Genomic DNA, 13,706 nt, shown 5'->3' with positions numbered 1-13,706 from the left:
AAATGTGTTTCGAGATCGCCCAAAATGTCCGGGATTCGGCTTTTGCGTTCTACAGTCGCCATTCATCATGTTTACTTTGGCGAGCAGGACGAGTGAGGGCCGCGGGAGAACGTCACGAGTCATGTTTACTGTGGCGAGCAGGACGAGTGAGGGCCGCGGGAGAACGACACGAGTCATGTTTACTGTGGCGAGCAGGACGAGTGAGGGCCGCGGGAGAACGTCACGAGTCATGTTTACTGTGGCGAGCAGGACGAGTGAGGGCCGCGGGAGAACGTCACGAGTCATGTTTACTGTGGCGAGCAGGACGAGTGAGGGCCTCGGGAGAACGTCACGAGTCATGTTTACTGTGGCGAGCAGGACGAGTGAGGGCCGCGGGAGAACGCCACGAGTCATGTTTACTGTGGCGAGCAGGACGAGTGAGGGCCGCGGGAGAACGACACGAGTCATGTTTACTGTGGCGAGCAGGACGAGTGAGGGCCGCGGGAGAACGTCACGAGTCATGTTTACTGTGGCGAGCAGGACGAGTGAGGGCCGCGGGAGAACGACACGAGTCATGTTTACTGTGGCGAGCAGGACGAGTGAGGGCCGCGGGAGAACGTCACGAGTCATGTTTACTGTGGCGAGCAGGACGAGTGAGGGCCGCGGGAGAACGCCACGAGTCATGTTTACTGTGGCGAGCAGGACGAGTGAGGGCCGCGGGAGAACGGCACGAGTCATGTTTACTGTGGCGAGCAGGACGAGTGAGGGCCGCGGGAGAACGACACGAGTCATGTTTATTGTGGAGAGCAGGACGAGTGAGGGCCGCGGGAGAACGACGCGAGTCATGTTTATTGTGGAGAGCAGGACGAGTGAGGGCCGAGGGAGAACGACGCGAGTAATGTTTACTGTGGCGAGCAGGACGAGTGAGGGCCGCGAGAGAACGACACGAGTCATGTTTACTGTGGCGAGCAGGACGAGTGAGGGCCGCGGGAGAACGACACGAGTCATGTTTACTGTGGCGAGCAGGACGAGTGAGGGCCGCGGGAGAACGACGCGAGTCATGTTTATTGTGGAGAGCAGGACGAGTGAGGGCCGCGGGAGAACGGCGCGAGTCATGTTTACTGTGGCGAGCAGGACGAGTGAGGGCCGCGGGAGAACGACACGAGTCATGTTTACTGTGGCGAGCAGGACGAGTGAGGGCCGCGGGAGAACGACACGAGTCATGTTTACTGTGGCGAGCAGGACGAGTGAGGGCCGCGAGAGAACGACACGAGTCATGTTTACTGTGGCGAGCAGGACGAGTGAGGGCCGCGGGAGAACGACACGAGTCATGTTTACTGTGGCGAGCAGGACGAGTGAGGGCCGCGGGAGAACGACACGAGTCATGTTTACTGTGGCGAGCAGGACGAGTGAGGGCCGCGGGAGAACGACACGAGTCATGTTTATTGTGGAGAGCAGGACGAGTGAGGGCCGCGGGAGAACGACACGAGTCATGTTTACTGTGGCGAGCAGGACGAGTGAGGGCCGCGGGAGAACGACACGAGTCATGTTTACTGTGGAGAGCAGGACGAGTGAGGGCCGCGGGAGAACGACACGAGTCATGTTTACTGTGGAGAGCAGGACGAGTGAGGGCCGCGGGAGAACGACACGAGTCATGTTTATTGTGGAGAGCAGGACGAGTGAGGGCCGCGGGAGAACGGCGCGAGTCATGTTTACTGTGGCGAGCAGGACGAGTGAGGGCCGCGGGAGAACGACACGAGTCATGTTTATTGTGGAGAGCAGGACGAGTGAGGGCCGCGGGAGAACGACACGAGTCATGTTTATTGTGGAGAGCAGGACGAGTGAGGGCCGAGGGAGAACGACGCGAGTCATGTTTACTGTGGCGAGCAGGACGAGTGAGGGCCGCGAGAGAACGACACGAGTCATGTTTACTGTGGCGAGCAGGACGAGTGAGGGCCGCGGGAGAACGACACGAGTCATGTTTACTGTGGCGAGCAGGACGAGTGAGGGCCGCGGGAGAACGACACGAGTCATGTTTATTGTGGAGAGCAGGACGAGTGAGGGCCGCGGGAGAACGACACGAGTCATGTTTACTGTGGCGAGCAGGACGAGTGAGGGCCGCGGGAGAACGACACGAGTCATGTTTACTGTGGCGAGCAGGACGAGTGAGGGCCGCGGGAGAACGACACGAGTCATGTTTACTGTGGAGAGCAGGACGAGTGAGGGCCGCGGGAGAACGCCACGAGTCATGTTTACTGTGGCGAGCAGGACGAGTGAGGGCCGCGGGAGAACGACGCGAGTCATGTTTACTGTGGCGAGCAGGACGAGTGAGGGCCGCGGGAGAACGGGCGCGAGTCATGTTTACTGTGGCGAGCAGGACGAGTGAGGGCCGCGGGAGAACGACACGAGTCATGTTTACTGTGGCGAGCAGGACGAGTGAGGGCCGCGGGAGAACGACACGAGTCATGTTTACTGTGGCGAGCAGGACGAGTGAGGGCCGCGGGAGAACGGGCGCGAGTCATGTTTACTGTGGCGAGCAGGACGAGTGAGGGCCGCGGGAGAACGACGCGAGTCATGTTTACTGTGGCGAGCAGGACGAGTGAGGGCCGCGGGAGAACGACACGAGTCATGTTTATTGTGGAGAGCAGGACGAGTGAGGGCCGCGGGAGAACGCCACGAGTCATGTTTACAGTGGCGAGCAGGACGAGTGAGGGCCGCGGGAGAACGTCACGAGTCATGTTTACAGTGGCGAGCAGGACGAGTGAGGGCCGCGGGAGAACGCCACGAGTCATGTTTACTGTGGCGAGCAGGACGAGTGAGGGCCGCGGGAGAACGTCACGAGTCATGTTTACTGTGGCGAGCAGGACGAGTGAGGGCCGTGGGAGAACGACACGAGTCATGTTTACAGTGGCGAGCAGGACGAGTGAGGGCCGCGGGAGAACGCCACGAGTCATGTTTACTGTGGCGAGCAGGACGAGTGTGGGCCGCGGGAGAACGACACGAGTCATGTTTACTGTGGCGAGCAGGACGAGTGAGGGCCGCGGGAGAACGGCACGAGTCATGTTAACTGTGGCGAGCAGGACGAGTGAGGGCCGCGGGAGAACGGCACGAGTCATGTTTCCTGTGGCGAGCAGGACGAGTGAGGCCCGCGGGAGAACGATACGAGTCATGTTTACTGTGGCGAGCAGGACGAGTGAGGGCCGCGAGAGAACGACGCGAGTCATGTTTACTGTGGCGAGCAGGACGAGTGAGGGCCGCGGGAGAACGGCGCGAGGCCGGTGGCGTGATTACTGATGAGCGACACCTGTGAGACGCACCGGACTCGTATCTCTCACGGAGGAGCGAGAATTTTCTTAGCAATGTTAAAACGCACATCAACCGATCACTTGTTTAGCGTTCATGTAAACACTACATTCAGATTCACCAATCGGAATGAATTCAGTTAGACTGAAACAAAAGGTGTGCATGTAAACAATGAATGGCGACTTCAGAAAGCAAAAGCTGAATGCCAGACATTTTGTACGATCTCGACGGTCGGACATGTCCGGGAAAAAGAGGATGGTAACCCCTACTACTCAGCTTTCTCCTGCTAAGTTACTCAGCTTTCTCCACAGAACAAGAGCCTGCTAGCTTAGCTTAGCTTAGCTTCCAAAAAAAGATGTCTGACACTGTGTGTACATTCTGTGAGTGAGATCCGCCCCTCTATGGGCGGGTTGAGAACATGCGGGACAGCTCCTACTACTGACTGTAGTCTTTAGCCTCTGGCCAAAAAATACTCCGATGACGCAAAATGACGATTTTTGCGTCATCGGAGGATTTTTTCCAGACAAAAAATACATAAATCTCTCGTCTCAGGAGGATATGAGGGTGGAAAGCACGGTAATTTGAAAATACTACAGGTTTTCTCCTAATACAAAGCTTAATGCTAAATCCTGAAGTATCCCTTTAATTTCAAACCCTGATTGAAATGGTACCTGAAATCCTCCACGACCTGCGACTGAGTGTCTGCGGTCCCGGCGACAGAAAGGGCCCTCTGAGGGTGAAAGACAGGATCTGTGGCTGGAGGTTTGTATGATGGGGTCTGAGGAAGAGAGGCGGCCCTCATTGCAATGTGGCTCCGAGCCATTGCAGCGTGTCCTGAAATCTTCTGTCCAGCCAAACTCGGCGGTCCATCACTGACATTAGCAACGTTGAGTTGAGTTTGAGCTTCTGACGGGTTGCCGGAGTTGTCGGGGCCAGCCGGTTCAGCGTGGCTGGTCGTCTGGTGCGGTTTAGGAGATTCTGGAGGTTTGGGCTCCGATACGTCAATCGATCCTTCCACTCGCGGGGTCCTCTGGGGCCGTCTGGGCCGGGCTGGAGCCGCTGCTGGTGTAGAAGTGGCAGGAGAAGATGTGGAGGACGTTTCTGCCGGTTCTTTTGCTTGTGCAGATGATCCCAGATTATTAGTTTTACACTGGCTTTGAATTTGCTGCTCTGGTTCCATTGTTATCTAGCAAAGAAAAGCACAACGGTGAATCAATCAGCATGTGCATTTCAACAACTACCTTTACTTTTTAACTACATTTTGCCTAGTCCCGGACTGAAATGCATGTTTGAGCTGTTTTAACTGAAAGAAACTTGCACTGATATATCTTAAAATATGTCAGTTCCATTGTTTTGTATGAAGATTCACACCTGTAATGTTTTTTTCTATGGCACGTTCATAAAAGCGACTTAAAGGCCTAATCCTGGATTAATCTAAGCCCTGTCTGTGAAACAAGGCCTAAACGCATTATAAACAAAAGCGGCATGTTAAAATAAAGGCTGCTCATATTATATGAGTGCATTTTTGTTTTCAGTATGGGCATATTACACTATTCCCATTCATTTCCAAATGCAAAATGTGTAAAAAATTAAGGGAAAAGTACATACATTTAAAAAGAGTACTTTATACTATGCTTTAAAAGAATACATTTAATTGCAAACTGAATGTAATGTTTACAGACACTTAATTGCAATTAAATAAAAAAAATTGAATTAATTTGCTGAACTTAGTATTTTTGACGCACTTAATCTTTACAGTAAATATAAAATGTTCAAGATTTTTTCTGTTGTCTTTGAAATATGGTTAAAATGTACTGACAAGCATTTGTGATCATTTAAAATGTACTTTAATGTCATTTCTGTTGAAATATGTGTTGTATTTAAATATATTTATAAATACACATTTGATGAAGTTGCAATTAAGTACTGTACATTTAAAATATATGAACTTTAAATGTAAGATCGAATAAAACACTACAGTTAAAATTATAATCAAGTTCTTTACATGCGCTTTAGTATGTTAGTCGACACATCAAAATAAATGTACTTCTTTAAAGCATGACAAAAAGATTATTAAAACATAATTTAAAATGTACTGTTACATTATTTCCCTTTTTAAAAGTGTGTTAACAAACATAGTCAAGAAAGTGTACTCTCTTTAGGTGCACTGTAGTGTCTTTTATTTCATTAATATTATATTGTCTGCGAATACAGGTTTTGTATGAATATACAGTACGTTTAAGATGTGATGTACACTGCAAGTGCACATTTAAGGGCACTTCTTTTTCACAAAGGACTGCCTGGGCAACACAAATGTGCAAATGAGATACACACATCCTGGGATGACTAAGCCATTGAGGGTCAAAGGTCAAGGGTAAGGCCACTGATCCCCTTCGTTTGGCCAGGAAAGTTACTGGATAGCTAGCATAGCGACTTCCATTGCCTAGCTGTATTTTAATGGGTCAAATCCCTGTAATCCTTTTGGTTAATGTTTTTCAGTTTAAAACAGGTTTTTCAGGTTGTAATAACACTGGGTTGCATAATCTTACATCTCAAAAGATTTTTAAACGCGTCTTTAAAGGGTTAGTTCACCCCAATTATGTCATTTTTGGGTGAACTAACCCTTTAAAGACGCGTTTTTACCCTCAGACATTAATGTCATTATGTCATTAATGACTCACCCATGTGACATCAGTGGGTTAGTTAGAATGTTTTGAAGCATCGAAAATACATTTTGGTCCAAAAATAACAAAAACTACGACTTTATTCAGCATTGTATTTAGAGATGCGCGGTTGGCGGTTACAGCCCGGGCGGATGACGTGACAATTTTTTTTTTACTAAATTCTGGCGTGTGGCGGGCGGTTGAACCAATCAAATGAAAAATATATGTATACATTGTTAAATATTGTTATCTGACTATACCTACATCCAAAAAAAAATCGAGCACACTTTGAAATAGTCAAATTTTCATCAGGCAGCTAGTCGAGTCTATGAGACTGCTTGTTATTATCAGAGATGGCAACGCCGGCGAAGGAGGTGCGTGACAAACTCAAAAAAGGAGAATTAAAAACAAAGTAAATAGAAGGTCAGAAAAGTGTTGCCTGGAATAAGTTTTACAAAGTGGTAAATCAGTATGACACCAGTGCAGGCTATGTAATTTGCAAAACCTGCGAAGCAGATTATGTTCATGACAACCACAAGAAGACGGGTACGTTTAATATGGTGCATCACACACTTGTGTGTGATGTGATACCAGTTTTTTAAACATTGTTTGAAGCTAAATGTGACAAAATGTTGCTGTTATTTCATGAGCCGCTTTACAAACGGCACCCCATACAATAGCAGTATGTTGAAATTATGTGCCAAAATGTGTTTTCTATTAGGCTACAATGAAAATAAGATAAGGTCAGGTTTGCTGAAGTCCGTTTATTTATAGGCTATTTATTTATTTTTGTCCCTGCGCGCCGATCGGAGACGGAGTTCACTGCTGATATTCTGAGAGCTTTCTAGTCTTGCGGCTGTCATCAGCAGCGCCTTGTATCGCCCAATCAGCGGATGGCGGGCGGGTGCGGTTTTGAAAATTGGTCAAAAACGTTGGTGTGGACGGATGATGAGTTTTGTGATGCGGTTGCGGATGAAATAATAGCCCATCCGCGCATCTCTAATTGTATTGTCTTCCGGTTCTGTTGTGGATCCGCGTTCAGTGCCGCCGCTGACGTAAGACGCTGCTGACGTGTGTCTGGTGCGCCCGAGCTTCGTTTACAGTCTGAGGGAGACGCACGCTGGAAACTAAACAATCTTCACAAACATGTCTAAGGATTTCCACACAGAGGAAGACTTGCATTTTTTTGCCCAGCCATATTTATTTGAACCCGAATACACGGACGCACCAGACACACGTCAGCAGCGTCTTACGTCAGCGGCGGCACTGAACGCGGATCCACAACAGAACCAGAATACACACACACACACACACACACACACACACACACACCAGACACACGTCAGCAGCGTCTTACGTCAGCGGCGGCACTGAACGCGGATCCACAACAGAACCGGAAGACAATACAATGCCGAATAAAGTCATAGTTTTTGTTATTTTTGGACCAAAATGTATTTTTGATGCTTCAAAACATTCTAACTAACCCACTGATGTCACATGGACTACTCTGATGATGTCTTTATTTCCTTTCTGGACAAGGACAGTATACCGTACATACATTTTCAACGGAGGGACAGAAAGCTCTCGGACTAAATCTAAAATATCTTAAACTGTGTTCTGAAGATGAACGGAGGTCTTACGGGCTTGGTACAACATGAGTTAGAGTCATTAATGACATCATTTTCATTTTTGGGTGAACTAACCCTTTAAAGCAGCACTAAGTAGGAATTCTGTTTTTGTCAAACAGCGACCCCTAGAGTTGCTGTGGAGTACTTGTACTGTCGTGAATAGCACTCACGCAGAGATGGCTCGCACTCACGGCCGGATCCCCTCCCCCTGTACACCGGTACCTGTTCAGTAGGATGGACGCTGTAACGAGTGGAAATAAGGTATGGCCCCTTTAAGAGCTGCGCGCGCCCTGTTTAACTGTCGGCAGTCTGTATTGTATGTGCGCCTCGAACACCACATGTATACGGCGCCGGGTTTTTTCTGTTTGATGCTCATTTTATCAGATTTTATCAGATCTGTTTTTTGCTGTAAAGCAATTCGTTACCTCGCGAGACCTGATATCACACGATACTTCCTAACACTGAGGCCGGCGGCCCAAAGTTGCAGAGGTGGTTTTGCGGCTCACAGGCACCAGGGGGGTGCGAGACGACCACCATTCAACACGAAATCAGTAATATAAACATTACAACGACTCCAAAGCTGTTCAGTTAAGGTAAAAAAGTTACTTAGTTCACCTTTAACAGAAAGTCAACCATTCAGAAGTTTGGGGTTGGCAAGATTTTTTACATGTTTTTGAAAGAAGTCTTTGATTCTCACCAATTATTTACTGTAACTGTGTCTATTCAAATATATTTTAAAATGTAATTTATTCCTGGGATCAAAGCTGAATTTTCAGCATCACTCCAGTCTTCAGTGTCACATGATCCTTCAGAAATCATTCTTTTGCAACATTATACTGTCACTTTTGATCAATTTATGCATCCCTGCAGAATAAAAGTTTAATTTCTTTCAACAACAAAAAATTATTGACCCCAACACCCCAAACTTGTAAGCACAATTTTAGAATGAAATTTTTTTCCAGCATTACTTTTCCAGCACAATATTCAGTATATTACACTGAAAACAGTTACCGGTAATATTCAATTGCTTGACATGATAGCTTAAATCATACTACAGAAGCTCTTCCAAGGTGATGGGTTTCATCTCTAGCTCGGAGGGATTCTATTCTAGTGTGAGCTCTCTAAAATGACAGCTGACGGACTGGACAAAAAACTAGACTAGACAACAGACACAGCTGTGAACGTTCCCTGCCCACAGGAAAACACTGTTTATAGTTGGGTCATTTATTTCAAAAACTCTCCTTGCTTGTTGCAAATACCAAAAATGATGAATTGCTGTTTCCTAGAGTAGACTCTGGTTATTAAAGGAATGTGACTGCTGTGTACTAGAAGTTAAAAATTGTCTTTAAAGATGTCATATCGATCACAATTTCAGTATGGAGTACCACAAGGCTCAGTACTAGGACCGTTGTTTTTTCACCCAGTACATGCTACCCTTGGGAGATATCATTAAGAAGCATGGCGTTAGTTTTCTATGTTATGCTGATGATACTCAGCTCTATTTTTCTCCGCGCCCTAACGAAACATCCCAATTCACAAAATAACATGAAAATGTTGTACCGAAAAATGTTAAAATGTGATACACCAGGCTTTGGAGCGAACGTGTATTTGTTCATCTCTCAATCATCATTGTTATTGTATTGCATTATATGTTTTGCCATCCAAAAGATGTTTGATAATAAAACCAACTAAGCATTTAGATATTACCTTACTAGGACAAATTATTTGGGAGATTATAGTTATATGTATTTTATGTAAGTAGGCTACTATACTGTTATAAAGATATTACTGATTTACATTACAAGCTATCAGAATTTCATCTTACTTTTTGGCCATAGAAATATCAGCAATGACACCAAATTGCATATCAGTTTGGTCCTCTGCATAAAACTGAGGTGTTTTTTCCTCCTCGGGTATGAGCTCCATATTCTCATTAAATCAGACTATGTGAACCTAAAAAAAAAACTAAAACACATTTGCAAACCTTTTTTTGATGTTTTTTAAAAGCCTAATAAAAGCTTCAATCTGTTCATCATATAAAGCGATCGTGTCTCTTCAGAAAATTTGGACTAAACCGCTCAATTCATTTGGATTAGTTTTACGATCTCTTTATGAACTTTTTGAAGTGTCAAAGTGGTAGTTGCGTAGCTGTCAATGGAGGGACAGAAATCTCTCAGATTTCATCAAAAAGATCTTCATTTGTGTTCAGAAGATGAATGAAAGTGTTAACGCCAAATACATGATGAGGGTATTTAATTATACTATCCCTTAAAGCCAGAATAAATGCAAAAATATTGATACAAATATAAAACAACCAGATGTTAAATATTTAGACACAGTCATGTGTCTTTGTATTTGCACAGTAGTCATGGTCTTCACCTCGCTGTGCTCTGTGTTCCTCTGCCTGACCGGCTTTCCTTGTATTGACAAGATTGCTACAGTCAAGCACACGACTAGACGTATTTGCCTATCGGTGTGGAATAACGCAAAGCATGTGACCAGCAGAAAAGGAAAAGAGACAAAAATACAGACTCCACGTAACAATGATGACCCCAAATGCAGTGAGTCATTGTGTATGTATTTGATTATGCATATACACACATACACCCACGTGAAATTCTTGCAGTGAATCATTGTGTATGCATTTGAATATGTGTGTGTAGATAGATAGATAGATAGATAGATAGATAGATAGATAGATAGATAGATAGATAGATAGATAGATAGATAGATAGATAGATAGATAGAGGTTTGCTGTGTGGAGATCTGGATAATTAGAAAAGCTTGAAAAATAAGATGTTCATGGGGGTGGATGAGATTCAATACTTCATTAAAATTGAGTGAACCATTATAAAATCTAATTACCGTTAAATCATTCCAAATTAGTTAGCTAACTACATAAGGTGCACTGTTTTTATATCAGTGATTTTATAGATAGTCTAATATATAATGTAAGGTTCCAAATATTACTTTTGAGCCATGGTTATGCACATTAGGTCAGAAACTGAGAAAATGCTGAAGGTCACCTTAATCTGCATTATGACCTACTTGTGTGTTTTTCCTTAGAGGATGTACGAAGAAGCTTTTGAACCATTCAGTATCTGATAACAATAATTACATTACAAGGCTGTTTGTGATCTTTCAGCCTCTGAATAATGCCACAGATGCACATGAATTTCTCTCTTTCAAACACACACACACACACACACACACACACACACACACACATTGATTAATATCCCACATTTATGCATTTATTTAAAAAAATGTTAAATTATAGTAAACACAAAATAAAACCAAAAACAACATGCAAACAATCCAGTATTAGTTAAACACAACTGAAGTAATGAGAAAGAAACAGCATAGGGTTTATTTTAAAAGTATATAGATTGAATGGTAATAACATATGTTATAGCTTATTACGTTATATTATGTACAAGTCATTCATCATATCATATTTATGCAATCACTATGCATGTTTGCACCTGTGTTCTATCACATATTACAGTTTTACGCAATTATAGTGTTGGCAATAGACTTTCTTACCCAATTTCCTCGATCAAGGAGGCAGGCTGAAGAGAACTGATGGTGTGTTGACAGGAGATCTGATGTGAACCGCTGGAAACCAGACTTACTGATAAATATATTCAAATAGCTTCGCGGACATCAAAATAGCTCATCATCATGCGACAATATCGGTTGAGCTGATGGAAGTGAAAGCACGTTCAGATCCAATGTGTCACATCAGTGCCCGTCCTTCCTGATTCACTAACAGCGAAAGACCTTGAGGTTTACTGGAAGGAGAAAATGGGTCGCTAAAGGCGAGTGCATTTCATCTGCAGATGTCGCGGTGTTCTTCGACGTGAGCTCGTTTCGCGTTCAAAGAAAAGCGTTCTGTCAATGACAAGACGTGAATGTTCACTGTTGTCCTTCAGAGCTGCTCGTGTTTCATGCACTTATTGCACCAGAGCTTCTGGCGTTGCTTTCGTCAGAGATGTAATCATCACCGCGGACGAGGCGCTCTTGTCACATGGTATTCCGCTGAAGCTCCGCTATGGATAAAGATTACATTTGCATTTCCTCTTGCAAGGCAGCAAAAGTGTTATAGTTGTAGGTTTAGTTTTGGAATAGGGTTTGTTTCGGTGTAAATAATGAAATGCCGCATGAGTACGCTTTGCTGTTGTCATGACAATCCGCGCGCGTCTTTTTCTTTTTTCTTTTAATCAACATAAAGACCGAGCTCAATTAACAATGCAGATGAATGCAAGAATGAAAAACATTGGCGATTCGATAAGATAAATGTTGATAATTGTAAAAAGTAAAATGTAGAAACTTTAATGTTACATTATTAATGTAATGTTATAATGTTGCATTGGCAAGGTTCAAATCATACTTTTCTGACCCTTGTCCATTTGTATCAGTAAATTAAGAGGTCACAAGTTTACTATGGTGTACCGCAAGGCTCAGTACCGGGACCGTTGCTTTTCCCCCTGTATGCAGTTGGGAGATATTACCATGGTGTTAGTTTTCACTTTTACACTGATGATACTCGGCTCTATATTTCTTTCCTCCCTGAAGAAACATACTAATTCACTAAATTAACAGAATGCATAGTTGATATAAAAAAATTGGATGACTAGTATTTCCTACTACTTAATTCTGAAAAGAAAACTGTAGGCAGAGTGTTTTTTTTTTCTTCAGCAAATGCTTCATTCTTCTTCCTCCAGACATACCGCTGATCCATAGGGCCAAAAAGTTCCCCCTTTTTTCTATAACTTCATAGAACAGAATCCCAAAACTTTGGCTTTACTTATATGATTTTGAGCAAATTAGAGGCAATATTTCTTGTGCTTTTGAATCAGTAGTGGTGAACGTTTTGGAGTTCTGGCATTGAAAGTACGGGGGAAAGCTGAAACCTCAGTGGCTGTTACCAAGTCTTGCTGCAGGTCTTTTACAGTCACTCGAGTGTTTTTCTGAACCTGCCATCTCAGAAATCTGGTTGCAGCCGTTGATAGCGTCTATTTTCTGCCCCAGGTAGTCTAACCACTGTTCCTTTAACTTTGAACTTGCGAACTATGCTTCCAACGGTGTCTCTAGGAACAATTTGTGCCTTCGCTATCTTTTTTAATCCTGTTCCTTGTTTGTGAAGTGCGGTGATATCTCCATATTTATGTGACCATATAATTGATCTGACCATATAATGACCATATTTATTTATTATTACCCATATTTATTTCTAACATGCAGTCAAACGTGACGCTCAACAAACCTAGCCAGGTATTTCATGTGTTCTAGCTCAAGCACACCTGGTGCAACTAATGAAGCCCTTGATTAGTTGCATCAGGTGTGCTTGAGACAACACCTGTTTTGCAGATTTGTGCTGTTGTGAGGGATCCTATTCAGGGGGTTGAACCATGACTGCAGAAGTCATTAGAAGTTACATTTTCAGTTGAATTTGGGGAAACCACTTAAAACATTTGTTGTGTTGAGCTATTTCAATTACTTTTGTTTGATTTGTTCATTGCAAACAGCTGAAAGTCGGTAAATTGTGCTAAATAGTTTTGATTACAACTGTATATGATAGTACTGTAGTGTTCCTTGTACTATAGCTGTGGAAAGTGAGCAATTTTAATAATGTGAGATGCTTGTGCATTTGTGAGAGCGGTTATGTAAGCTGAAACCGCCACTGGTTAGATACAGTGTCTTCTACAGGCAGCATTTCACACTCTGGTGCACCGTAGACTTAAGTCAGCTTTACACAAACAGAGTCACTGATGTTCACTACAGAATATTAATGTATTAAACCCAGTAAGTTTCTCAACATTTCAAAATAAGGTTCTTTATTTTAACATTTAACTATAGAAGATGTAACACTCTAGATGTAAATGTAACACTAACAACTATAGATGTAACACTCACTTTTACCAATCCAATGAACAACTGATGGATTTCACTCAGAGAATTGAGTCACCTGGACAATGTGTAATGTTGAGCCATTCTTTGTACAATGATTTATATGGATTAAATGAAATAAATGAACACAAGACATTAGCAACTACAGCTGTTGAATGTAATTACAGTCAATAGGATAAGAGGTTGTATATGATGCAAGGAAAGGGAAGGCTGTTTCAAA

The 13,706-nt window shown here is 43.9% G+C and overlaps 1 protein-coding gene across 1 annotated transcript in view; it reads right to left on the bottom strand.

The window, feature by feature from the left end:
- The window catches only part of inpp5jb (inositol polyphosphate-5-phosphatase Jb), a 40,836-nt gene extending 29,112 nt beyond the window's left edge, over positions 1-11,724 (bottom strand). The window contains exons 1-2 of the mRNA XM_056232816.1: positions 11,120-11,724; positions 3,954-4,468 (exon numbers count right to left, since the gene is read on the bottom strand). Coding sequence (XP_056088791.1) covers positions 3,954-4,462 — 509 coding nt within the window. The 5' untranslated portion in view covers positions 4,463-4,468; positions 11,120-11,724. The remainder of the gene's footprint in view (positions 1-3,953; positions 4,469-11,119) is intronic.
- Between the last annotated feature and the right edge of the window lie 1,982 nt (positions 11,725-13,706).

Source organism: Rhinichthys klamathensis, unplaced genomic scaffold, assembly GCF_029890125.1.
Source record: "Rhinichthys klamathensis goyatoka isolate OS25496 unplaced genomic scaffold, OSU_Roscu_1.1 h1tg000356l_1, whole genome shotgun sequence".
NCBI classification, from domain to species: domain Eukaryota; kingdom Metazoa; phylum Chordata; class Actinopteri; order Cypriniformes; family Leuciscidae; genus Rhinichthys; species Rhinichthys klamathensis.
Note: the sequence above shows the minus strand (reverse complement) of the source record. Positions and strands in the feature narration are given on the sequence as shown.